Source organism: Haliaeetus albicilla, chromosome 13 (genome assembly GCF_947461875.1).
Source record: "Haliaeetus albicilla chromosome 13, bHalAlb1.1, whole genome shotgun sequence".
Taxonomy (NCBI): domain Eukaryota; kingdom Metazoa; phylum Chordata; class Aves; order Accipitriformes; family Accipitridae; genus Haliaeetus; species Haliaeetus albicilla.
Window position 1 is genome coordinate 13652292 of NC_091495.1, and position 24474 is coordinate 13676765.

Consider the following 24474-nt stretch of genomic DNA (forward strand, 5'->3'; position numbering starts at 1 on the left):
CGCCGCCCCGCTCCCGCCGGCGGCCGGGGCCGAGGTCGCTCTGCGGGGCCCGAGGGCAGCCCCAGGCACGGTTCACGCTCCCCGGGGCCTTCCGTCGATCCCCGCCAGCCGAAGGGGCGGCCGCTACGGTCCCGGGGGGGGGGCGGGAAGCGAAGCGTAGGCTGCCGGCGGGGGGGGCGGGGAGCGGCGAAGCCCGGCGGGTTCCCTCCCGGCGCTGCGCCCGCCGGAGCATCGGGAGCGTCGCGTTTTTGCCGTCTGCGCCGGGGGATGGGATCAGGCGAGCGCAGGGCCTCCGCGCAAGCTCCCGTTTCTGCTCTGGAAACAGTCATGAGAGGAAGCTCAGAGCTTTATTCTCATGAAGAACATTTTTCTCGTTCTCGCAGCATTAGAGGTTAAGGCAATGTTACTTCTGATCTCCGCTAGATACAGAACCAGTCATAACCTAAAGGCAGTCTAACCTCCCTAAGAGACCGATCCTCTGCACGCGATGGGGAACGCCGCCGACGGCGCATTCGTGCAGACGCCGCTTGAGTTACGGCGTCTTCCCGAACTGACCTGTGGTCTGCGGTGCTTTGCTGAAAGCTACACGTTCTCTGGGAAAACCTCTACCACAAGGCTGGAGGAGAAGGAGGAAGAGGCCCAACAGAAGTCCTGAATGTTCAGACTGCTTTAACCTAAAAGGTAAAATCAAAAGCTCCAAATGAAATCACACTAAATTCTGGACCTTCCAACACCTTGCTGCTGAATCCTACTGAACGCTGCTCTAAGGGTGAAGCTTAAGGCTTTAGCGTGCTCAGAGATACACAATTCCCCAGAAACCACCTTCCATTACGTCAGCTAAGAAACTAAATTCAAACTCAATTCTTTGCTTTAAAGTTCCTTACATTCCTTATTATCCCCGTGTTTCTGCAGGACCTCCTCTGATCCTCAGTATGGAGGGGCTGCACAGGGTTGCAATACAGGACTCTGCAGGCTACAGCTGCTCTCCCTCCTGTAAAGTATGCACAATAGATTCCAGTTTGTCTCCTGGAGAAGATACCAGAACTAAGTGAAAGCAAGGTAATTACAAACAGGATGGAGGCATGGAATATTTTGGGGGGAAGATGGTTTAGCAGCTGGTGACTGTAGCTTCCAGGTAGTCTATCTTGACTTGAGGGTATCCATGCAGTTGCCTGAGGCAAGCAAGCATGTTACTTGCATTTCAGTTGCACACAAGCCTCTGGGAGTTACTCCTGCACATTGCTAATACCACTGCCTGCCCGTTGCCTAAAACCAGTAAAGTTGGCCAACTTTACAGATAAACCCTTCTGGTGTGGAGGAAGTTGTCTTAATCCCAATCATTCTACTAATCCGGTTTACTGAGTACCCCACAGCAGATGTACGTGAGCAGTAGTCAGCTGTGGCCCGGCAGTAGAAATTTCCTTGGTAGGCTCCGTCAAAGCCAACACATTGTGTATCAACACTGACTGAAAAAAACTATTTCCAACTATCAGGATTTTTTGTGGAGTTGGCAGCCATGCTCTGTAAGAGGAAAAATACTGCCAATCAACCCTTCCTCTATCAGAAGTGTGAAAAAGGAGGTTTATTTGTATGTTGCAATAATTGTTCCTTACTGACTTCTACAATTTGGCATTGGGAGACAGCAGGAAGAACTGGAGCCTTTGTTCAGACCTGAACCATGAGGGCTCGGGAGCTTTTTGGGGACTGAGCTTGGGCACAACCGCTAAGGTAGTAAACAGCGGGAAGCCTGTGCATTCATCTATGTGTTAAAACAAAAAGGGGAAATTACAGGAACTTGGTGGTAGAGGTGGTAAGGATATAGCTTGGATTCAAGTGTTGTTTGTACATGCTTTCAAAAATTCTGGCTATGATAATATTTCACACTACTTAGTTGAGTTTCGTTCTGCTTTGTAATGTTGCCTTATGAATTAAAAATGCGTTAACCTTGTTCTTTTGTGATGCTCTGAATGCCAGCACTTGCTTCTGTGATCATTTATTCACGCTTCCTTTGACAATAACGGGGATGGTTTTCCACCAGTTTACAAAACTTGGGCCTGTAGCTTACCATCTACTGTCAGGTGGGAAGAACGCCGCGTGGGGGGCACCGGCAGGGCTCCCTCAGCTCAGCGGGCCAGAGCCCACCGCCGTGAGCCCGGTCCCTCTGGTCAGCGGTGAGGGCCTTACGCTGGGCCCTGCCGGCTGCCACCCGCCGGCGCCTCAGCAGCGGGAGCCGGGAGCGGAGGGAAGCCGGGCTCACTCCCCGGGTGCCGACACCCTTTCGGGGCCGCGTCCCTTTCCTTGCAGCGGAGGGCCGGCGGGTGGGTGGGCGCAGAGCCCGCCGGGCGCTCTCGGAAGTCACCCCGGCAGCTGGGAGCGGCCCTCGCCGCTGCCGGTGATGGCGGGGGGAGCGCCCACCGCCCGCCCTGGGCCGCCCCGGGGCTTGACAGCCTGAACAAGCGTTGGGGAGAGGGAGACGCAGCGGGGAGCGCTGAACCGGAGGGTCCCTCCGCAGCCTTTCCACAACGCGGTTTAAAATTCTTAAACCAAGTTGCTAGCTGAGCTTGCGCTGCTGAAGAGTTGAAGTCACATTAGCTTGCACTGGAGCTTCTAGTTGCTAGCGTGATAATGTATGGCCAGCAGTGTTCTTTTTACAGACCTCCTATGCACCAGCGTCTTTGATTCCAGCAATAATATTGGAAAGAAAACCAAGGCAAAAAGCTTGGACTGCTTGTAATCTGTTCTGCTGACCCAGTTCTGTCAGCAGCCAGGATTAAACCCTGTCAGCAGAAGTCTGCTGCTGCTACCTGTGTATCTTCAGCACTTTAATCTGCGTGACATGTTCCAGAGACACAAGGTTTATAAAAGCTGCTTCATTTATTTTAGAGAACTCTGCTAATCTGAACGTAACAGATTCCTCGTTCCTAGCTTGCTGCCTTCATTCTTTTGTCTCCTTTCATTTATCAGTGCAGCAACTCACTTTCATGCTTTTCTTCATCCCCTCTTTTCTACTTCTGCTTTTGCCTTTTCCCTTGTGAGATGCCATTTTTTCATTTTAGTGTATATTTTTAATTGGAATAAATGTATTGATTACACTCTTTTCCTATCCAAATGCAAAAATGGAGAGCTAAACTTTAAATAATTTTTGCCACAAGTTACTTAGGCAGTGTAAGCTACAGCATAGACTGCAGCATATAGCTTACAAAGTTGAATGCACATTTATTTACTATATGCTGGTTTTGTGGCATATAATAAAAAGAAAGATACATAACTTAGGATTCTGGCTTGAAGCAATGTGAAGGGTAAGAGAGGAGTTCATTTCGTCCTTCATCTCAGTCTACCCTTGCTCCTTCTATACATCACTCCTTTCCTGGTTAGCAGCTGGCATGTACACAAAGGCAAGTACCTTGATGTTGCCTTGATATGCTATTTGCGTAAATGTAGAGAATAACAAGAAAATAAACACCAGTGAAAATAAAAAAGCAGAGCCAGACCAAATATAGTGTTTGGCAGCTGATGACTTAAAATATAAAATGAAATTTTTATCACAAAAAAACCCCAAAGCTTTCTACTTACAGGCTACTTAACAAAACCAAAAGTTCTCAGCACAAGAACTGAGTGCCTCTGGAGCTGGCCATTTCAGCAGGCCAGTTCAGTTGCAGGACTTTCAGGATGTGGCATGATGTTTTTGGTGAAAGAAGGATAATGATGCTATTATCTTCTAAAGGGTAACACAATCACCCTTTGAAGCTAATTGGAGGTGGTACGCTGACCTACTGAAAGAGCAGGGCATGCCCGTATTTAAGGCAACAGATTTTTAGAACTTCTTTATCCCTCTTTCTCTAGCATTAATGATCAAGAAGTTATTCAGGCAAGTATTTTTTACTTACGTATTCAAGTTACTTGTTTATTCTTAAGCAAAACTAATTTAGCTAATAACAGAACTGCTGGGTGCTTTTGTATTAAACAGCTGTTCTCAAATAGCTGTATTTAGCCTAATATTCTTATTTTGCTAATGAAAACTAAGTTTAGAAACTGCTTTACCACTGCCTTTTTTTTTTTTGCCAGCATGAGTGATGGTGTTGAAAATCAATCTGCAATTCTTTTGACAATAAAATGGCCAATATGTTTACTGACACTCTAATTTCTTACACTGTGGTTATTATAATGTATTGTTAATGTAAAAACCACTGCAATGAACTTGGTATTCGTTAAAGAACGACCAAGCTTACGCACTGAAAAAAACAGGGAATATGGAGAATAAGATAACATCTTAAATGTAACGTCTCTTAAAATTTTAGTCGGGGGGGGGGGGGGGGGGGGGCATTTTAGAAAGATCCAAGGTACGCTAACCCCATAAGCTGCCCGAATCCATGTGTTGTCTATAGCAACATTAGCTTAAAAAAAACCCAAACCCACAAACATGTATATAGAAGCATATATAATACAGTAGATAGCTTAACTGACAGCTTGGTAGACACGTGCATTCCAGCTTGTACGCCAAAAATCGAAAACTGAAAGAACAGGGTGAAGACATGGCCCTAAACCTTCTGTGGACACCCACAAAAATGGATACATTCTTTTCCATCTTTCAAACTAGTTCTGTGGTACATCCATGCCCAGTTTGTTGAAAATGGTTTGGAGAGAGTATGTAAGGCCAGGTTCTCCAACCCTTCATACCCTGCATTGGGACAGGTTACTCGGTGTTTGAAAGTGAAGTAAAGGTATAGATTTGAATGAGACACTAGACAAAAGAGGAAAGAAATCTGCATTGGGACTTTCTCTGCTTTTGGGTGGGTGCCAACATTAGGGAAGAATTTATCTGTTTAAAACTGATCCTGTTTACTAGAATTCATTTTTCTCTCAAGTAGTTACTAAACTAATCTGTGTTTTCAATTTTTTATGTTCCCTCTTGGATAACACAGAATAATTGTTTTGGTCTGAAACTTTCATCACTGCATTGCATTTGATTTTTGATGGCAAACTAAACCTTCTGCTCTTGGATTTCTTAGCAGCATGACCACTACAGGCTAAAGCAGCTCTTATCAGTTCTAGGTATCTGAAGTTGCTGTACGTGTTTGAAGTTTTGTTGGTGTTACTCAGTTACGATGTCACAGTGCCTCCATAATCTAGGTATTTTAACTTTCTCTGAGCAAAAGGTGAAACTTCTGTACTCTTAATGGCTTAGGGAAAAAGCCCTATGAATATTTTCACTAAGTAACATCAAAAAACCTATTATTTTGAACTGGAAACATACTCTAATACTGAAGCAAAGAAGAGCTAGCATTTACATTGCAGGAGGGAATGAAAGATGAGTGATAATAATGCACTGATGTATGAAAGACCTTGCATCAGCAGATGTGATACACTGATTGCATGCTTTTTGACACTATCAAGTGGCATTTTATTTAAGTAGAAAGAAGAAAACATGTACTTTTTATTAATCACATTTCTTGTAACTCAATAAATAGCATTTCCAAAGCAAGGTACTTTTTGTTACGAGAACTAGGAATTTTGGACTGAATAGTGAGACAGTAACTTCTTCTTCAGAGGGACGCAAAACCCCAAATCCCATAATGCTGTCCTCTTACTGTACATAAGTACGTAGAAAAATGTTATAGAAGAGAAACATTACATGCACTGTGTGCACCTACCCAAACAAATAAATTGCTTGTATTAAAAGGGTTGGTTTTGTGGTTTGTTTTGTGGGGTTTTTTTCGTATTTTTACTCTAAATGAAATACCTCTCTGATTCCTCTATCTTAAAGAAACTGGGTCAGCTGAGGTACTGAGTATAGAGGTATGCCCGTTCCCTGGTGCGCAGATACGCTGTCATACACTCAGATCCTCTGAGGGCCTTTGTGATTTATCATGGTTGACTTATGAATGACTGTCAGAAGTGTAACTTCCACTTTTCACCACACAAATGGACAACAGTGAATACTAGTTTTTAGTGGGAAAAAAACCCTGAACTTGAGAAGACCACAGCAAACTAGTCAGAGGGAAACCTGAGGATGAAATGTTTTAAACAGGAGCAAGAAATCTCCCTAACTTTTATGACAGGAAAGATTTTTTTTAAAGACATTTGTGCTATTTTTGTGGCTGCAAAAGTGTGGAAACGAGAAAGGGTAGCATTTCCTAATGGCGCTTGCTGGGGAAAGCCATGATCAGCATGTGAGGTTCTATTTCCAAATTTCTAATTTGAAGGGACAAGTACTAGACTCTGCCTGTTTCAGTGCAGTTTGATTTAAGACAATAGCAGACTTGAAGCAGTTGTAACTACAGCTTTGTATTACACAAAGAGCAAAATCTTCTTATATCACAGCTTCCTGGGTGAATGACCTTCCCTTGGACTTGCTGCATTTCCAGTGCTCCCTGGAATAACAGATAGACTGTAATTAATTTACTGGTGCATGAAATGCAGAGACTGACAGGAAAGGCTTCTAAAGCAAGAAGCTTGCTGTATAATCATATTAAAGCTAACATGACAATTAAGTTGTGGTAGTGGTATGATTAAAACTAACTGTAGAAACCAAAATTGAAGTAACATTCCAGGCATGACTGATGACCCCTGGCATGTATAAGAAAGCGAAATACACGAGTGCTTTCATGAAATGCTGAGAATGAATTCAGACTGCATCTTTAAATACCTTTCTAAGTGATACAGAAATTACTGTTCACAAATCATTTTTGTACTGAAAGATACTGTCATATGGCAAATGAACCCTGGGTATCTGGGAAATGCAGTGTAATTTAGATAGTTTTTAAAAACTCTTTAATCCATAAGTGATTGGATTCTGCCACAACTGCCTTTGAGCAGTGCCTTTCTCACAATTTTTAAATGGTTAAATGGCTCAAAGTAACGTGAATGCTCTGGATTTAGTTTTAAAATTACTCTACAAACCTGAAAATTTTATAAACAGCTGTTATATATTATTTATATTTACATAATATATTGGTCTGTATATTTTTTGACACCTGAAGTAGGCTGGCAGCTGTTAGTCACAAAGTATTTGTGGAAGGAAATCCACCTCCAGCTTACTGGCAGTGACCAAGGATTTTAAAGATTGAATGGACTCAAGAACTTGTTTATCTTTGGTGCCAATATTTAGCACAGACCTAAAGCAATGTTGTGACACAGGAAGTGTTGTGTTGGCACGTCCTAAGAAAGGTGGCAGAAAAAGCAAAACTGGAGAATGGGAAAAGAAGTAAAGAATGGAAATAGTTTATCGAACAAAATAGTTTATCTGAAGTTTTGTAAGGATCAGGAACATGCTGTGAAAGTCAGAAGCCACATTAGTAGATGGAAAATGTTATCAGAGTGCATTGCACGGTTACGGTGTTCTACAAATGCATAACTAGAGATAAAGACAAAGATGCTGTTAGGCCTTAGGAAACCCCTGAACATGAAGGGGAAGATAGAGGAAGCAGGGAAGGATCACAGTCTTAAAAGGGAGGAAGTTTCATACAGGGTAAAATATGGATGAGAAGTGTGGCCTACTAAGGTTAGTAAATGGCTGTGCTAGTAAATATTGGTCTGTAACAATCAGACTGTGCATAGGTCATTCTGCTTTTTTGGGGTGGACGTGGTCTGTGATGGCAGTTAGCTATGGCTCTGTCAACATAGTTAAGGTCCAGAGATCGCTTTACATGCACACTGGCTTTCCCCAACATATGATGAGGCTGGAAGCAAGAAATTCTCTAATAATATACCTTTCCCAAGATCAAGCATCCCTTCTGCCAGGGGGTTGCTTACATGGGCTAATACCCTCTGCAGCTGTCTCCTAAGCCCGTTCCTATTTAGGTCTGATAGCTACAACTCTGAGCCAACTGAAAAGCCATGCTGACTGGCCATTTAGCCAAAAACTGCAGGCTGAGCGGAGAACACCAAAGACAATAGAAGACGACCTCTTAATCTTACCATGCATCAAACCAAGATGTGGAAAGACTTAGTATTGAGCACAGTCATATTTCGATACTATATACAGCTTGAACTTGGCAGGTGGCTTATGCACAACTAAAGCATGGAAGCATGGCAAATTTGAAGAAAATACAACACAGACTTGAAAGAGGCTGTTCCTCTGAAGCACCAGCTTTATTTAACCAGGTCAGCTCACAATTTCTCCCTTCACTTTATATGGTGTCTGACATGACTTCAAGAAATGCTATTATGACTGAATACTAGGAATGAGAGAAAGGAGGAATAGCTTGAAATCGAGGAAAGCAAACACCTTGAAGGGAGAACTAGGCAGTGTATCTTCCCATAAGGGCTTTGATTAACTTCCTTTTTTCTTTTTTCTGAGGCATATTGTAGAAAGTTCACAGGCAGCTTCCTTTCTATCACGAATGATACCAGCTATAATGACTCTCTTGAAATAGCTCTCCTAAAACAGCTTTGGGCCTCTCTACAGCTAGAAAATGCAGACGATCTTCAAGCACAAGCTTGGTTTCTTGTCTTTCAGCTATGTACCATTAAGATTGTCCATTTCTGTCTAATAATAACACTGGGCTTCTTTTCTTTTATGATTGTATAAAACTTTGAGTGGTCTTGGTAAGTATGATCCAGCCTCTCTGGTTGTCTTGTCCTGTGACCCAGTTGGCTATCCTGTAAATTCTGTTAATAGCAGGCAAATCAAAGCCACTCCCTTAATAGTGAAGCAGATTCCTGCAGCTGTGCCCTTCCTGCTAACCTAGGAAAGGTAGAAATGCTTAACGCAATCTGAAGGTAAAGTGGATGACAACTTTGCACCTAGTATTATGTCATTTGATTCATGGTGAACTAACCTTCAAAGCAGTTGAGCACTCTTTTGCTATTTGTACTGTTTTTCCCCTCTAAGTGTAAGTAGTGTCCGGCTAGGCTGGGTTTACAAAATAACCGACCAAGCCAGTTTAGAAAAAGGCCATGCCTTTCCCTGTAGTGAACTAAAACACTTAATGCAGTGTTTGTCCTGTCCATAATGACACTTTGCAGTATCCATTTGCTTTGCAACATGATTCTACAAGCACTTCATTTAAGTGAGAGACGCAAGCCTGGTGGAAGTCTCAGATTTGTACTGTGATCACTGTGTTCTCTGTTAGCAAGCAGTTACTAAGACTGGAAATAAGGCTATTGGAACTACAGGAGCCTAGGAAAGGCTCAATATGCCTCAGTGTCCTCTAAGATTGTGATTTTTGACTTACTACAAGTTAATATGCAAGCTGTATGTACACCTGGGATGCAGTTACTTCAAAGGAGCTACAGCAAAAAATGTGTAACAAGCTGGCATTCATAACATTAAACGTTACACAAACACGAAGTGGATTTTGCAAGTATTTCAGAATTCAGAAGCCATTTAGTATCAAAAGGAGATTGAGAATTGTTATATATATTTGTACATTTAAATACACTTTTCTATATATAAAAAAATTTTTAAAAAATTAGCTTTCTACAAACATATTATAGATTACCATAGTTCTTGATCACAGAGTATAGTCAAACTTCTTCACTTTATAGCTGTTTAGTCTACGTGTACTGGAGATATGATCAAGAATAACTTGATGAAACAAGAGTTTATATAATTACTTTACAAGAGAACTTTTATTTAACAGTAGACTTGTCTCAGTAAATTAGGTTGATAAGAGCAACTAATTTCAGCACTAATGGAGCAAAGTACCTGAGTGAGTTCATGACTTGACTTCAGTTTCTTCTACTTGAGGTAGTGTATCCCAAACTGGTTCCTGAATGTGTTCAGGTATTTTCTCTATCTTAGTCTAAAAGGAAAGCAAAGCAACCATTTATTATACCAGCTAGTTAACATCTAACTACCTTGCTTTATTTATTCTGGTTTGAGAGATTTATCAGATTAAAAATGCCACCTAGTGGCATTTTCAAGCAATACAGCCTCTTTACCATTTAATACTTTGGAAAAATATTCCTTCTAAACCACACACATTTCCTCTGCTGACTTTCTAAAGACTTCAGTAGTTATTGGTACTTGCATCAGGACCTAGCCTCATAACAGTTAATAGTGTGAGGTGGAAACTTACCTTTTTTACTTCCATGGCAACCCCTTCAGGTAAGTTCCGTTGAACGTACTCCAAGTAAACTGCAGCAGTACTACTTGTTAGGTATTTTAACTAAAACAGAAGTAATGTTTTTTTTAATGAACTACTATTATTAATACTTCAAACAGAATAAATAAAAAAAAAAAGAGCTTGCCCTTCTCTAGTTCTTGCTATGGGACCAAACATCTTACAGGAAGGCAGGTTCCATAATATTGAACAGAAGCAGTTGAGCTGTACACAACTCTCATGCAAGTATAAAGTAGTTCACAGAACTGCACATACTGTCTGTGACCACATGCATTGATTATGATGGAATTGGTGGATCTTAACACTGCAGGTATCAGATTAAATTAATTACAGGTTATGCAAGAATCACCAGCTTTTGAATACTCTCAAAGTTCAAGCTGCTTATAAATCCTGCTACTCCAGAATTCCATTGAATTACTGATTTTCTAGTCTCTCCTGGATGGCAAAAATAGTGCTTACAGTCTGTGGGCAGCCATTTGTACTCCACTAATGTCTGGGGACTTAAAGCAAAGTCCTATTTTGCTAAGCACTGTGCAAATATACAGTAAGAAACCCAGGAGCCACAAAATGCTGGCAGTAAACCTTTCTTCTAAGAAAATCAACCACAGCTGCATTCTAAACCATACAGAAGTCTGTGTCATCAGCCATAAAACTAGTGGTTTGTATACACTTCCTTTCTGGTATTTCCCCCCCACAGTTTTAGTTTGCCACATGATGTTACACAGGGCAAAAGTATGTGTGTTCAAAAACATCAGACAAACCCTTAGTGACTGGTAATGACAATGATTTAGCTGCATCTCCCGCTGTTCTTGAGAAAGCTCCTATCCCACTGATTCTTGGAAACCAAGAGCATAACACATATAAAAATAACCCTCAATTCTACCTTATTTTTTAATCATTCTTTCAGCTGTTAAGATGATGGTCAAAATCAGCCTTTTAATCCAAAAATTATATAGGCTGTACATTCAGAATAACTTGAGCTACATTTGATGTACCTAGGTCAGCTGTTTTCTGCTATTGCCTGCACTCTCCTCCCCAACCCAAGTAAATAGAAGTTTGTGTTCACTCCTGAGTTAACATCTTTGAATTGTGCACCTAGAACACACTGTTTTGGTTTTTTTTTACATCCTTCTTACCTCCAAACACATGTAATGTGTCCTCATTTCATACTGAACTCTGTGCTTCTTGTAAATGTGTACAGATTTTAAAAGTGTCAATCGTTCTACCTTCTTTGGAGGTTTATGTCTGAACAAAGCACAAAAAGAAAATTTCATTTTATATAAAGGATGCTAATACAAATTATCTGAAAGATTATGCTGAAATCCCTGTTCTTATCTGACATTTAGAAGATCTGCAAGAAAGTATTAAACACTGGTACAGTTTATTATTAACCCACATGGGCATGGTTAATACTCAGGTATTAACAACATTCGTTCAGGGAAGCTAGAGCACTGACGACTGTACTTAAGAGTACTGTCAATATCCTTCATGTAGTTAAAATGCACTTCTACTATGGCAGTGCTGAGTGTAGAACTGCTGCTGCCTTCTCATCACTGTGCTTGCTGCTATCTACATGGTTTAGTGGGCATGGATGATGGTTGGACTTGATGATCTTGAAGGTCTTTTCCAACCTAAATGATTCTATGATCTAAGAAGTGTTAGATTTATAATCTGAGAAAAAAATGTCAGATTACACCTCTTTCTTCTGAAAAAAAGAAAATACTTCTAAGCACAGAACCTGAAGAAGCATCTGATACCACATCACTCTACAGATCAGTTACTTACACTTTTTCAACAGAGATGCCAAGTTCTTTAGCTGCAAGCACTGCAAAATATTCATAGCTGTCCAACACAGCTTTATCGTGGCCTTTAACTAAAAGGGACAATCTCTTGTACAGTATTTCTGGTTCATCTGAAATAGATACCTGCATTTTTAAAGAAAGGACAAGAGTTACCACTCCATGTTCTCCTTTATTAATATGTGCACGGCATATTTTCTTAGCCTGTGCGCCCCACTTATAAAAGAGGAAAAAAACCACACACTGTTAGCTGCTTATTTTAGTTTATCTGCAAGAGGCTGACAGTATTACCTTGATTGACAGTTCTCACTCTTATCAGGGAAGGCAAAAGTATGAGGAGATACCCAACTTCTGAATATTTAGGTAAAATTCCTTGATCAGAAAAGGAAAGGGAATGCCAGATAAATATAAGGAGGACAACACTATCAAAGGCAAGAGTGAAACTCATTGCCTAAGCAAGTCTGGAGCAGCAGTATTTGTATTTTAAATAGCAGCATGAGAATATGTGAAATTCTCAGACTTTGCTTGGGTATGGACAGTAACTAGAACCTTATGGGCAGTTACCAGAATTCTCACTTTACTAAGTCAGTTATAAGGCTACTTTAAACACAGTAGGCTTCCCCAGGCATATTATCCTTCATGTTTGTCCAGGTAAAAGTTTATGACTTTCAGTTACAAATTTATGACTTTCAGTTAGAGCTTCAATTTCTCATGGCCTGGGCTCACTGATCATCTGAAAAGCTTTGATGTGTCCAGGAAGCACCGATTTTCCCACAGATTTACTCCCAGGCAGTTTTAGCACAGTAAATCCAGCACGTACCACACATGGCAGGAAGGCTGGTTCTGCACTGTAAATGTAATACTACCTATAAGATTTTGGCTTACTTGCATGTATTATACAGATTGAACACGTGCTTTTGAAGTCCAAGTCAAAAATCAAAGCATTCAGATTCTAAAAGCAAGATATCTACCACATGCCTTCATGAACTTCCCACTTCATCAGCCTTAGGCTCCCAGCTTCCAAGCCAAAGGCCTTAGGCTGCCTAAGCTGCTGCAGGCGCTGAACTGAATGTGGCCAAAAAGCTGGTATTTCATGAGTTACAGCTACAAAGAGAAGGAGGGAAGTGAGTAAGAGGCAATGTGAGCTATAGAAATCTTGCTGGAAAAAAAAATCTCAAATACCAATAATCTAAATTGTTTCTTTCTCTACAGCAAATTTGACATCATTAAGACAGAACTTTAAAAAGCTGCAATAAAGGAATTAAAATTTTTCTGTACACCCCCTTTATTACTAAGACAACATACAAAGTATCATTATAAAACACTTACCAAAGGATTAGTCTTAGACTCCTGTGTATCAACATGGGATCCAGCCAGCCGTACTCCCATCAAGTTGGAGTTTCTAGAAATGTGGCAATGGGGAAAGCATAAAATAAGTTGTTAAAGTTGGATTTTTTTAGGGAGTGTGGAGGAAAAGCAGAAAGAAGGAGGGTCTTTTATACTTACGGAAGAAAACACTGCTTTTGCATAATTCTGCTTGCATAATTGGCAGGAAAAGCTGATCCCTGTATAAAACAAATAGGTCATGGGGTTATTTGACCCAAACCGGAAACAGGTTTATTAAAGGTACTTTTTTGCATGCTAGAGCATAACACATTCCTAGGCATTGATCTGCCAAACTAGAAAGTTTGCTCTATTGGGAAACACAGGAAAACAGGAGCATGGAAATGTATTTTAGTATACAATAGCACCTAAAAAAAGGAACACAGTAAATGAACAATGTAACAGTATGCACTTATTATTAACAAGGCACCTGAATAGCAATCACAAAGCTTTTTTTTTTTAGCATAAAAATATATTTTGTGTGGCATCAGATTTCATCAAGTGACACACCTAAGTAGGACTTGCTGTTATAAAAGCAATTGAAAACAGTATCCTATACATGCAAAAATTCAACCTCTGAATTTAACTGGAAATTTCCTGTTTTTTCAGCAGAAGTTCCTTGTGATTTTGAACACTTGTTCTTTTGAAGAGAACATTTAAATACAAATACATCTGACAAGTAAATGAACCAAATTTAAAAGATAACATGATTTTTCTGTGTTAAAAAGGGAATACAACTGTTAATCAAGATGTAACATTACTGTCTTTCATACCAGAATAATCGCTCCTTTCTGAACGTTATGTGGCTTCTAGCTTCCTTCCACTAATTCTCAATTTGGCAAAGTTATAGACTACTTGAGGGGGGAAAAAAAAAAAGGAACCAGAACTTTTACTTGCTTAAGAGAAACTCAGGGCTGCAGCAGAATGCTGAAGCAAAATTAGCTACTTATCCAGCCCCTTGATACTCTTATTTAACAGATGCTGGAATCATAGCTTTAAGAGAGAAGACAGACACCCTACTCATCAGTTATGTAGGTGACTGTATAATCAAAACATCAGAAAACAGCCAGAATTGACACTTTTCCAGGTAATCTTAATTTAGTCGCTCAAGGATGCACGTAACTAACTATATGATGTCATTAGGTCCCTAACCTTCTCCAGTATGCATTATACATTAATTACAGATCAGCAGTGAATGAAGTTGTTTCGTAAAGTAATTTGCTATTTGTCCTACAAATTCTGCATCCAGCAAGGAAGATGACTGTAGTAAGAGGCAGGAGAGTTTCCAGTTTACAAAGCTGACTGTTGTTTGGAGAGCATAGCTGAATGTTTCCCCTTAGGCAAGCCTTTCAAATCCAGATGTTCACACGTAAGCACTGGTGTTACATTCTGAAGTGCACGACACAATAAGCAACTTTAGGAGCACTGAATATCTGCCACTATGGTTGAGGACCGTTCAGAATGTTTCAAAGTTCATGTTGAGAAGTACTTGACCTTAATACCTAAAAATAAAAAAATATATCTGATAAAATTACCTTGATATTTGCACCTCAATTCAGTATCTCTGAAGTCAGAGTACTGCCTCCCTTTCATTTAATGCCAATATGAAGTACACTAACATCATCACCTGACACCACTTCAGGGAGCAGATAGGCCCATGAGCATAAAAGACTGTATTCAGTGCAAGGCTTAAACTATGTGTGCAAGTACATGGCACAGAACCTGACCCCAGATGACAAATGTAAGACTACTGACTGGAAACTTAACTAGAAGTTGTACCTGGTTTTGGTTTTTTGTGGGTATGCAGTCTCTGCTATACATTCTTTTACTTCTAACTGCTTAACCTTGTAATATGGAGTTGTTATTGCAAAGATATGTACACTCATAGCATACTGTGTTATGTGGTTTTGGATGCAAACATTTCAGTCTTCATGTAATAAAAACGAATAAAACAAACCACAAAACAGCAGAGTTCTATCCCACATACTGAGCTCTGCAGCCTTTACAATATTCTATTATTCCCACCACATGCTGCCTCTTTTTGTTACTAATTATGCAGGTATGCACCGAGTCAAAAGTTTTTGTAAAATAAAGGTGCTCTGTGCAAATTTTGACAAAATGATATGTTGAGTACCTCAGGTAGTAAAGATAGCATTCAGCAGGCAGTTAAGTATATTTTAACAGCTTCTTTCATTCTCTGATTTAAATAAACTTGACGCACTCTTGCTAATATGACCATCATAGAAAGTGGAAGAGACGCTCAGACTCCAACATAACAGAATTCAATTTCCTGTGTGAACTAAGGCCTTGCACAAAACAAAATTACACCTTTTCTAATGCAGAACAGCGTTCATTTTGTTTGGCTGAGAGATTCTGAAGTACTCAGGAGGAGACAGATGCCCAAAAGTTAAGCAACTCCAGAACCCAGCACATAGAGTTTAGGGCTTCATAAGATGAATAGGAAACCCCCAACATCAAATTTTCTCAACTTGAGAGAAAGTAATCACCCTTCAGAAGTCAAAACCAGTATAAAACATCGATAATGTAAAAAGTTTTCCTATTTTTTTTACGTTATAACTTCGATAATTGAAACTTTAAGACTAGAAACACACTTGGCACACGACCTCCAAACCCAAGTCATCTATTCTTCATCATTCCTTACACGCAGAATAACCGCCGCAAAAACAGGACTGCAGGAAAGTTTTGAGGACCCGCTACGCCGATGACAGCGGGCAGAGACACAGCCCCACGCTGGAAAACCCCAACTCTCCCGCAGCCAAGAGGAAGCCACCGAGAAGGGCAGGCCGGCTCCAATGCAGCTCACGCCGGGGACGCGATACCGGGGTTTGCACAGCGCCGAGCACCGGCCCTCAGCCCTGCGCGGGGACCGCTGCTCCAGCTCCCTTTTTCCTCTCCCCTCAGCAGTGAAGACGCCGAAGGAAGGGAAAAAAGAGATGAAGGAGAACGGGCCTTACCCGTCCCCTCTCCCGCCACACATCCCACCTGAAAGAGCCGCCGCCACAGCCACCCCGCCGCCATCTTCTCTCCGCCCCAACCCGCCGACCATAGCGAACGGCCCGGAAGGAGAAAAGCGGATTCATCCGCCGGGCCCACAGGCGGCCGAAGAGCGCCCCCGCCGCCATGGCGGAGCAAGCACCCCCGCTGAGGCTGCGGTACCGTCGGGCAGGGCCGCGCTCGGGGGTGGGGAGACGAGTTGGGAGCTCGTATGGCGCCGTTCGGCGCCATACGAGCTCCCAACTCGTCTCCCCACCCCCATCCCCGCCTCCCCCGAGCGTTGCCTCAGTACTGACCGACGATGTAACGGCTCTCCTCATCTCCGCGCGCGCCCAAACCGTTTCCCGCCAACGGTCGCCCCCCGCCCCCTTCCCCTCACAGACGCTCTCCGTCCTGTTTTTCCAGGAGAAGACACCCAGTGCCGGAGGGAAGAAAGGAGGAATTGTTAATTTTTCCGACCCCGAGGCAGGGCAGGTGACATTACTTTTTTTTGCTGAAGGTGAGAGGTAAAGGGGGTTTCTTCAGCTTTCTCCCCCTTTCTGAGAATGCTTTTTACCACAACTCGTTCTTACTAAGAATACTCATGTATAGAGGTGAATACATGATTTTTTTTTTTTTTTTTATGGAACGAGTCAGGAATTCTTTGAAAAACAATTACACATGAAGCTAGTTTTCAACCGTCTTCCCCCCTCTTAAAAGTACTTTAAAAAAAAAGTTATACAACCCTGTTAGCAAAAACCCAGCCAACTATATTTTACCAAAGTATAAAAATGACTGGAAACATCATATAAACCCTTTCTTTATACACATATAAATAGCAGTTAATATTATAGCACAGGTTCTGATCAGTACCAAATATGTAAGGGCGGGGAATAAACAAGTACTAATTCATGCCACTAAAGCCATCCTAATACACACATCCAGGCAGGTAGTAACCTGAAATTAAGCTGTGTGCAAGTCAAATGCTAACAGCAGGAACCTGAAACCAGCATAGATCACAAGCTATATCAAATGTATATTTTTTTTATTTTGTTACTTCCTCTGCCACCTAAAATTACAGTCTGCTTTTTACACTAAAGCACCTAAAATATTTACAACCATCTTCTAATAAAATAACAGTTAAATATTGAAAATAAGATTTTTCTTATAAAATATGTTTTCTATATGTACAGGTTTTATCAAAGAGGACTAAGTTCAATAGTGAACAGTTTGCCATCATCAACCATCAGCAAGAAAACAAATTTTCTGAAATAAAACTATGTCCAACTTATGTACAAATAGGCAGAACAGCATCTGTTTAACATCAGCCAATGCAACACTTAATAATGAAGTCAATGTTTGAGGCCTAAATCATGTACTGCTTAAGAAATGTGCATTCTCTTTCCTTTATGAATAACTTCTTTGGTTATCGTTGTTCTATTATCTTCTTGGCTGTACAATAAAACAGCACCCGATTAATGATACAGAACCAGGCATATATATGTATATATATTTATATATACTAGGTTTAGCACAGATACCTGTCCAATTGTTGCTAGAAAAGTTCCACTGTAGATTCTTTAATATAGAGCTGCTCTTCAGAATCAAGCCCACAAGTTTCTACTACGTTTTACTTTTCTTCAAGCAGAACTCTCACTGACTTCAATTATCACTTTGCTTAAACACTCATTTTTTTCCCCACCACTAACAGGGGAATCTGAAAACATGCTTCCATTTTCCAGTGCAGCAGCCTTTCTCAGAAAGATCTTTTAAAAGTTCAAAATGATCCAAGTTTGGAAGAGAAAGAGTAGACTCTGCCAGGTTGTCTCTAACACGGGCTCCTAAAAGTCAGCACAAGTTACCGCTCACAAAAGCCTCTACTTTGCAAACCACTAAGACCTGCACAATCTACAAGATTTATTATCAGTGGATCTAGTTGGCAGCATACAGCTGAACACCCCGTCTGCTGAACCTGGGTTGCATGGCCCCTGTGAAAGTAACATGTCACAGCAAGGACAGGAACTGCTGGGAAGTCTGCTGCCTGGCAGTTCGTGAAAGAAAAGGCAGCTGCTGCCTGATCTCCTGAAACTCACAGGTACAGTCATTGAGAACATGATCCCTTATGTAGCAGAAGGAGCGAAATTCCACCCGCTGATCAAAACCAACTAAAAAAACCTCTGAAAAAAAACTCTGAAAAAAGCCCACTAAAACAAACCATGTACACAGGAACATCACTAACCAGAAACCGTGAAGTGATTTCAATTCTCCTGAACGGTTGTTCTTTAGTATCAGAAGATTTGATCTTAAGTAGAAACTTCAGGTCATTTGGCTTCACATACTTGGCTTTGACAGAGAAGGCACCTCTCTGCCAACGAGTCCCACTGGTTTTGAACTTGTGTGGTCTGGTACTCCTATATAAAAGTGCTGTGATTTACCCTCATTTTGCATAGTTATACAAGGAAGAAAGACAGTAGAAAATAAGATCCACCATCTCTCAGATTCTGTTTAAGATGTTAGGACATGGCAAAAAAACCCCAATAAACCAAAACCCAACCCATAAAAAAAACCCAAACAACTCTGAAATCTGGAAGATCTGAAATCAGCCTTATAAAATATTTTATAAAGTCAGCAATACTCTTCTACTGTGCAAAATTCACAAGAAAATCAGTGCTGCTACCTGTGAAATCTCTAAAATCAGTATTCATATTCTGTAATTAAAGGTCCACTCAACCTAACTCCAATTCTTCCTTAATCCTTTCATTCTGCAAGGTACAATTCTTTTGAGATCTTATTTACTTAGAGAACCAAATCTATATTTATATAAATGGTGTTAGACATCCAGCATGTAGATCTGAACCTAAGGGAGAAGAAATGGTAATTAAACAGCAATGTCAACTCACCTTTAGAGTATGTTTTACTAAATAAACAACATTTGAATTTCATGTAATGAGGAGGACTGAAAATGGCACAACATTATATCCCTACAAGTAATAACTAAAATGTGCTGAAGGCATATACTCCATCAATCTCTGTTCCACAGGCAAGAACCGCTCCCTGTATTTGCCTGGTGAGAGAGCAAGCTCCTGCATTGCTCAAGCATACACTCTCCTAAAACCACTGAGATGGCTGTTCAACAGTGTGATTTATTGTCACAGCAAAATATATTTCCAGTGCAATCTGATTACCAAGGCGGTGTTCCTGATTCAGTGTTCCCATCAGATGATGTGAACCACAGTACAATCATCTTCTTTCTTCAATTCTTGAATTAGGTCATTCTAAAATCAGCAGATCAAAACCTTGCAAAAATGGAAGCTCTGAAATGTACAGTGTAACCAATGCTTTTACAAACTGCCTAACACGTATGCATTAAGGCAAGACAGAACTGAAAAAGTACTGCAATACTACAGATGATACTGTCACTCCTGTAATTATTTCACAGTTAAATCAATCCCCCCCCCCACCCCACCCCTTAAAATGATAGCACAAAGCCAAAGAATGTAATCATCTCCTTAGCAGAGGTGACATTTAGTCTCTAGAAGATGCTGGAAGTGATCCAGTATAGGCAAAAAAAAAAAGTTCCATCAGAAGTTGTGAAGATCACTCTTGTAATTGGGCTAAAATGAAAAGAGTTAAAGACTAAAGATCCTACCAGGATCATCTGGCAGGAAGTGATAGCAGAACCATGAACATCTATAATTAGTGGCCTTGGAAGATATCAGCAAAATGAGCTCAGATAAAAACACCTTATAAGAATATTTGTACCAATTATTTATTTTTTTCCCCAAAAACACAAATTAATAAAAAAAAAGGGAAAAAAGCAGATTTCTTTTTTTCTAGACCTGGATAAAAGAATTCTCATTTTCAACAGGTAGTTTACAATCAATGGGGAATAAACAAGCAGTCCACGTTTCCTGATTGATCCATTCAGGGTGTGCTCAGTAGCTGTCTTTATCAAACAACTTTATTTACAACTCAGCATCATCCTGCAGTAGATCTGCATCTTCATCATCCAATAAAAGGTCAGCATCCATGACTTCATTCTCTTCCATGACATCACCCAGCTCCTGAACAACATCGTCATCAATGTCACCAACATTTTCAACATGTTTAACCAAACTCATGTGATCCAGAGGGATCAAACTATGCCCAACTGGCCCAGTAGTTCTTGCAATAGTGGCTGCCATTTCTGCTGCCACAGCAGCTTTCTGAGCCTTCTGCCTTTGCTGTTCTTCTTGTTGTCTGTGAGTCTTCATATGAGCATTGCGGCTTTTGATTTTGAAAAATACCCTAAATTTTAAAGGAAAAGAAAATCAGATAAAAAATGCATTGCTTTTGATGAAGTGAGCCAAAAAAGACTCAACAACCTATCAGTACATTTGCTTCCTTGTCCTGAAATAGAAGTCAGTGAAGTCTGCAATGCCATGGTGAGAATTTCAGGGACAGACTACCAGATTTATACATCTTGACAGTATCAAAATTGCCTATTCAGACTCTGCTGGAGGTATTTTGTAGCTCCCACAGTTGCTTCAGTATCTCTGCATATCCTAATTCTCCCTGTACTGAGTTTCACCAAATCTTGCACACCAGGGAAGAAGTGAAGAAACCCCATCCCATGTTAGGATGGACAAACTCAAGCACTGAAACACAGAGAAAGTTGCCCACTGTCACATGCAAGTCTGTGATGAAGCAGGAAGCTAGACTGTCAGATGTAGAAATTCTAGCAGGTAAATGGATTCAGGAAAATTGGAGTAAGTACTGCAGGGGGAAGCATCCAAAACATCATGCAAACCAATCGCTGAAGGTTTTGGTAAGAAGACACGTCATCTAAGGGGAAACTGTTCTTTTGAGACCATGAGAGCAAAATAGAGAGTTTGTTGCAATGCTATTCATCTGGAATATAGATAGGCAAATGTGATGCGATACTGCAGACAGTCGTATTTCACTTACTTGCCACACTCCTTGCAAGGAAAAATTGTTGTTGGGTCGGTCTCACCACTTGTTGTACTGTGGGCGGGTGAACTCTTGATGGAGCAGTATCCACTCTGCGTACCAGATTTCTGCTTAGTGCCTGGAATGGTGCACCGTGTTTTTGTCACCTGATTCGTACCTCCATGAATGCGAGCATGGCCATTTAGCGCTTGTCGGGAACTGAACACCTGACAGAGAGTAGGATGGAGGGAAGAAAAAAAAATAAAAAAACCAAGAAATACTGCACTGGAACGGGAACTGCAGAAAGAAGTATGCTGAATGCATATTACAATAGAACAACTGTACACACCTAATGCACACAATCTACTTGGTCAAATGTTGCTTGCTTTCAGCTATATCCCACTAGAGTTAAAGAAACTTAGTCATAATAAAACAAACCAGTGAGCTATCCTATTATTACAGTCGTATAACAAAAAGGTAATCAGAGCTGTTACCATACGGTATTTCTAATTGATACAACATCTCAGGATTCAACTTTATCTACAGATCAGCATAGTGTCTATATTTTGTGAGGTGGGAATTAAAAGCAGGCAAAATTATTTGTCCAGTGATATTCAGGAGATATCACTGGCCAGGAATAGTCTAAAACCCTGATTCCCCAAATCACAATCCACTAGTATACAAACCCCCTGCTATTAAAGATACTAAACACACGTACAGCGCCACAATTTGGCATTTCACAGATGAAGGAGGATGAAGAAAGTGAAAGGCTCTGAAGGGCAGGCAGATCTATAGGTCCAACAAGAGGGATAGCTGGTGGGTCAGGAGACTTCTGCATTTCCCTTTCTTCCTTTCTGTCTTCTTCGATCTCCTCATCTTCCTCTAACACCTCCTCTTCTCCACTTGTCTGAAATAGTGTATTTAAGAAATACTAGAAATATGGTCAAAGACAGACAGTACTGCATAGCAGGACATAGACAGTACTGCTACAGCATGCTGCTTAGTCAAGTCTGCTTCCAGGTTTCAGTATTTTTTTCCCATCCTGAATGAACTTCTGATCTTGCTGGAACTACCACCCCTTAATGGACAAGGTACAGCTCATGAAGCTTCACTGCAGGGCTCAAAACACCCTCCCATCTGCGTTACAGAGCTGTGGCTCCAAGAATCTACAGATGCCAAGGTGCAATACTCTCCCCCAGCTGTTAGAATAACAATGTATGCTATATTCATAGTCAAATGACTTATTTAAAAAAAAACAAAAACAAAAACAACAACCCCCCCCCCATTTCTTAAGACTACTCAGAGTACCAGTAATACAGACCCTGCACACAAAGAACTGCATTGCCAGTCTTTGTAAATGTTTTTTTGTACTAGGATATTAGAGCAGCCTTTAGGAGCACACACAGGCACAGGAATAATTTACAGAGGTTCACCTGCTTCATCAGTACCAAAAGCTGTAATTGCTGGACTAGAGTTAGATAATGCACTAGTCAAAACACTTTTATCCCATTACAGTCCAGGAACACAAAATCATGGTGTAGCTGAGGTCACAGAATGCTCATACAGAACAGAATTTAGAATTATGGAATAATTTCAGTTGGAAGAGACCTATGTCATCTAGTTCAACCTTCTCCTCCAAACAGGATGAACATAAAAATTATCAAGTGTCAAACTTTCTCATATTCTTTTAGACTTACCAGGCATTCCTCTCTTTTTTTCTCTAAACGTGTTCTGTGTTTCCGTCCCAAACGCAAGATTTTCTTCCAGGTATAGTAGTATTCCACACATTGTGCAACCGTCTTAGACTTAACCTGTAGTTAAGTAATTGCAGAAATAGTCCAGTCTCAATTTTTTGCTTTCATTCAACACAATTTTAATATATTCCAAGAGGTAGGCTTTATTTCTCAAACATTCAAATGGAGAAAAAGAGGCAGTTTGACTACAGCAGGAATACTCTTGTAGAATAATTTTTTTAGTTTTTCAGTCAAATTTGTGTTGATTATTTCAGCTTCAGTACACTTCTCTAGGATTCTCTAGACTCTCATCAGAAAATGACTGAGAATACACTTTTGTAGCTCAAGTGTACAATACCACTGAGAAATCTAGGAATTAAGACTTGGTTCCCATAAACCCAAATGTTTTCAACATTTGAGCTAACAAGTGAGGTATTCTGCCCTGAGATGTATACACCTCGTCTTTTCTGCTTTGTGGCAAAACATGAAAATTAAGCCCAAACACGTTCTCTCTTTATTGGCCTTTCTGGTACAGGGCTCTATGCCAGTGACGCAGGTACTTTTTAAGAAACTGCCACAGAACACCAAGATAACAGCAGAGCACCATACCTTTCCTACATATGGAATGCCATGACTTGGATTCCAGGTGTGAAAACTTTTACATATAATAACAAGAGGAACAGATTTTATTTATTTGTTTTAAAAGTTTTTTTACTGGTGCTGCAGTTGCATGCATAGGTACACCAAATAGAATATACCACTCTTATTGGTGTTCTCGTAATCACCGCTGGCTCTATATCTGCAATAAGCTGGTCTGGCACTGGAGGGAAAATGAAGGGGAACAGAATACAGCAAATGAAAAAAACAATTGACAGAACAGAAATAACCTTACCATTTTCTGTACAAATATGAAATCTTTGCTGTAGGTGGACAATGCCTCTTTGAACAGCCTCCTTTCTTGATGCGTCCATTTGTCAGAGCCTTAAAAACAAGAGTGAATTCATTATAAACAATAAAACCCCACCACCTTTATGTTGATATAGTATCTGAAACAAAAACTAGGAAACCTCAAGCACATGCTAGTCATTGCTGCTACCCCAATACAAGTATGGCTGTACTGACTCAGACCTCAAGTCCATCTAACCAGTATTTGGTCTCCAGCAGCGATCACAGGCAGTTGCCTAGGAAACAGTAAGATCAGGGCAAGGAAATACAATGCCTCTCCCTAATTTTTCCTAACCTCTGACCACTTTCAGCACAGGAGATTTCCTGAGTCTGTTGCAATTTGCTTATTTAGTAACTGTCCTTGTAAGTGCTGACCGGCTCTTCCTTTCAACTCATTAGGCTTCTTGCACCCAAAACATCCTTTGCTGAGGAGTTTCACAGATAGCAGACCCTCTGCGTGAAGAACCACATAATTTTCTTTGTTTCCCGGCTCCCAGTAGCTTCACTGGATGACTGACTGACCCTTCGTTCTTCAAGTGGAAGAGAAACTGAACCCAATCTCAACCATCATCTCCATGCTACTCAGGATTGCATGTCCCTTCTATCACTCCCACACCTTTGGTC

General features: G+C 40.7%; 2 protein-coding genes and 1 long non-coding RNA gene across 10 annotated transcripts in view; 1 reads left to right on the forward strand and 2 right to left on the reverse strand.

The window, feature by feature from the left end:
• Nucleotides 1-496: 496 nt before the first annotated feature.
• On the reverse strand, nt 497-16394 carry MRPS10 (mitochondrial ribosomal protein S10). Of its 3 annotated transcripts, none has more exons than XM_069800232.1 (8): nt 16253-16394; nt 13373-13431; nt 13196-13268; nt 11853-11992; nt 11204-11312; nt 10023-10112; nt 9650-9746; nt 497-674 (listed from the first exon to the last, which is right to left on the reverse strand). In XM_069800232.1, the coding sequence occupies exons 1-7, from the start codon at nt 16286-16288 to the stop codon at nt 9660-9662; spliced, it is 594 nt and encodes a 197-aa protein (XP_069656333.1). In that variant the 5' UTR covers nt 16289-16394; the 3' UTR covers nt 497-674; nt 9650-9659. The 3 variants fall into 3 exon arrangements, with proteins under 3 accessions (XP_069656333.1, XP_069656332.1, XP_069656334.1); XM_069800231.1 differs by lacking the exon at nt 497-674 and adding an exon at nt 5411-6371; XM_069800233.1 differs by lacking the exon at nt 497-674 and adding an exon at nt 8071-9507.
• Nucleotides 545-1948, forward strand: LOC138688580 (uncharacterized). Its single transcript, XR_011327452.1, has 2 exons — nt 545-681; nt 913-1948. It is a non-coding gene; the product is annotated as an uncharacterized lncRNA (long non-coding RNA).
• Nucleotides 16395-17271: 877 nt separating the features above from the next.
• TRERF1 (transcriptional regulating factor 1) overlaps nt 17272-24474 on the reverse strand; it is a 105163-nt gene continuing 97960 nt past the window's right edge. For all 6 annotated transcript variants that reach the window (XM_069800227.1, XM_069800225.1, XM_069800230.1 and 3 more), the window contains 5 exons: nt 23798-23886; nt 22870-22983; nt 21891-22079; nt 21191-21399; nt 17272-20530 (listed from right to left, as the gene is read on the reverse strand). In XM_069800227.1, coding sequence (XP_069656328.1) covers nt 20209-20530; nt 21191-21399; nt 21891-22079; nt 22870-22983; nt 23798-23886 — 923 coding nt within the window. In that variant the 3' untranslated portion in view covers nt 17272-20208. The remainder of the gene's footprint in view (nt 20531-21190; nt 21400-21890; nt 22080-22869; nt 22984-23797; nt 23887-24474) is intronic.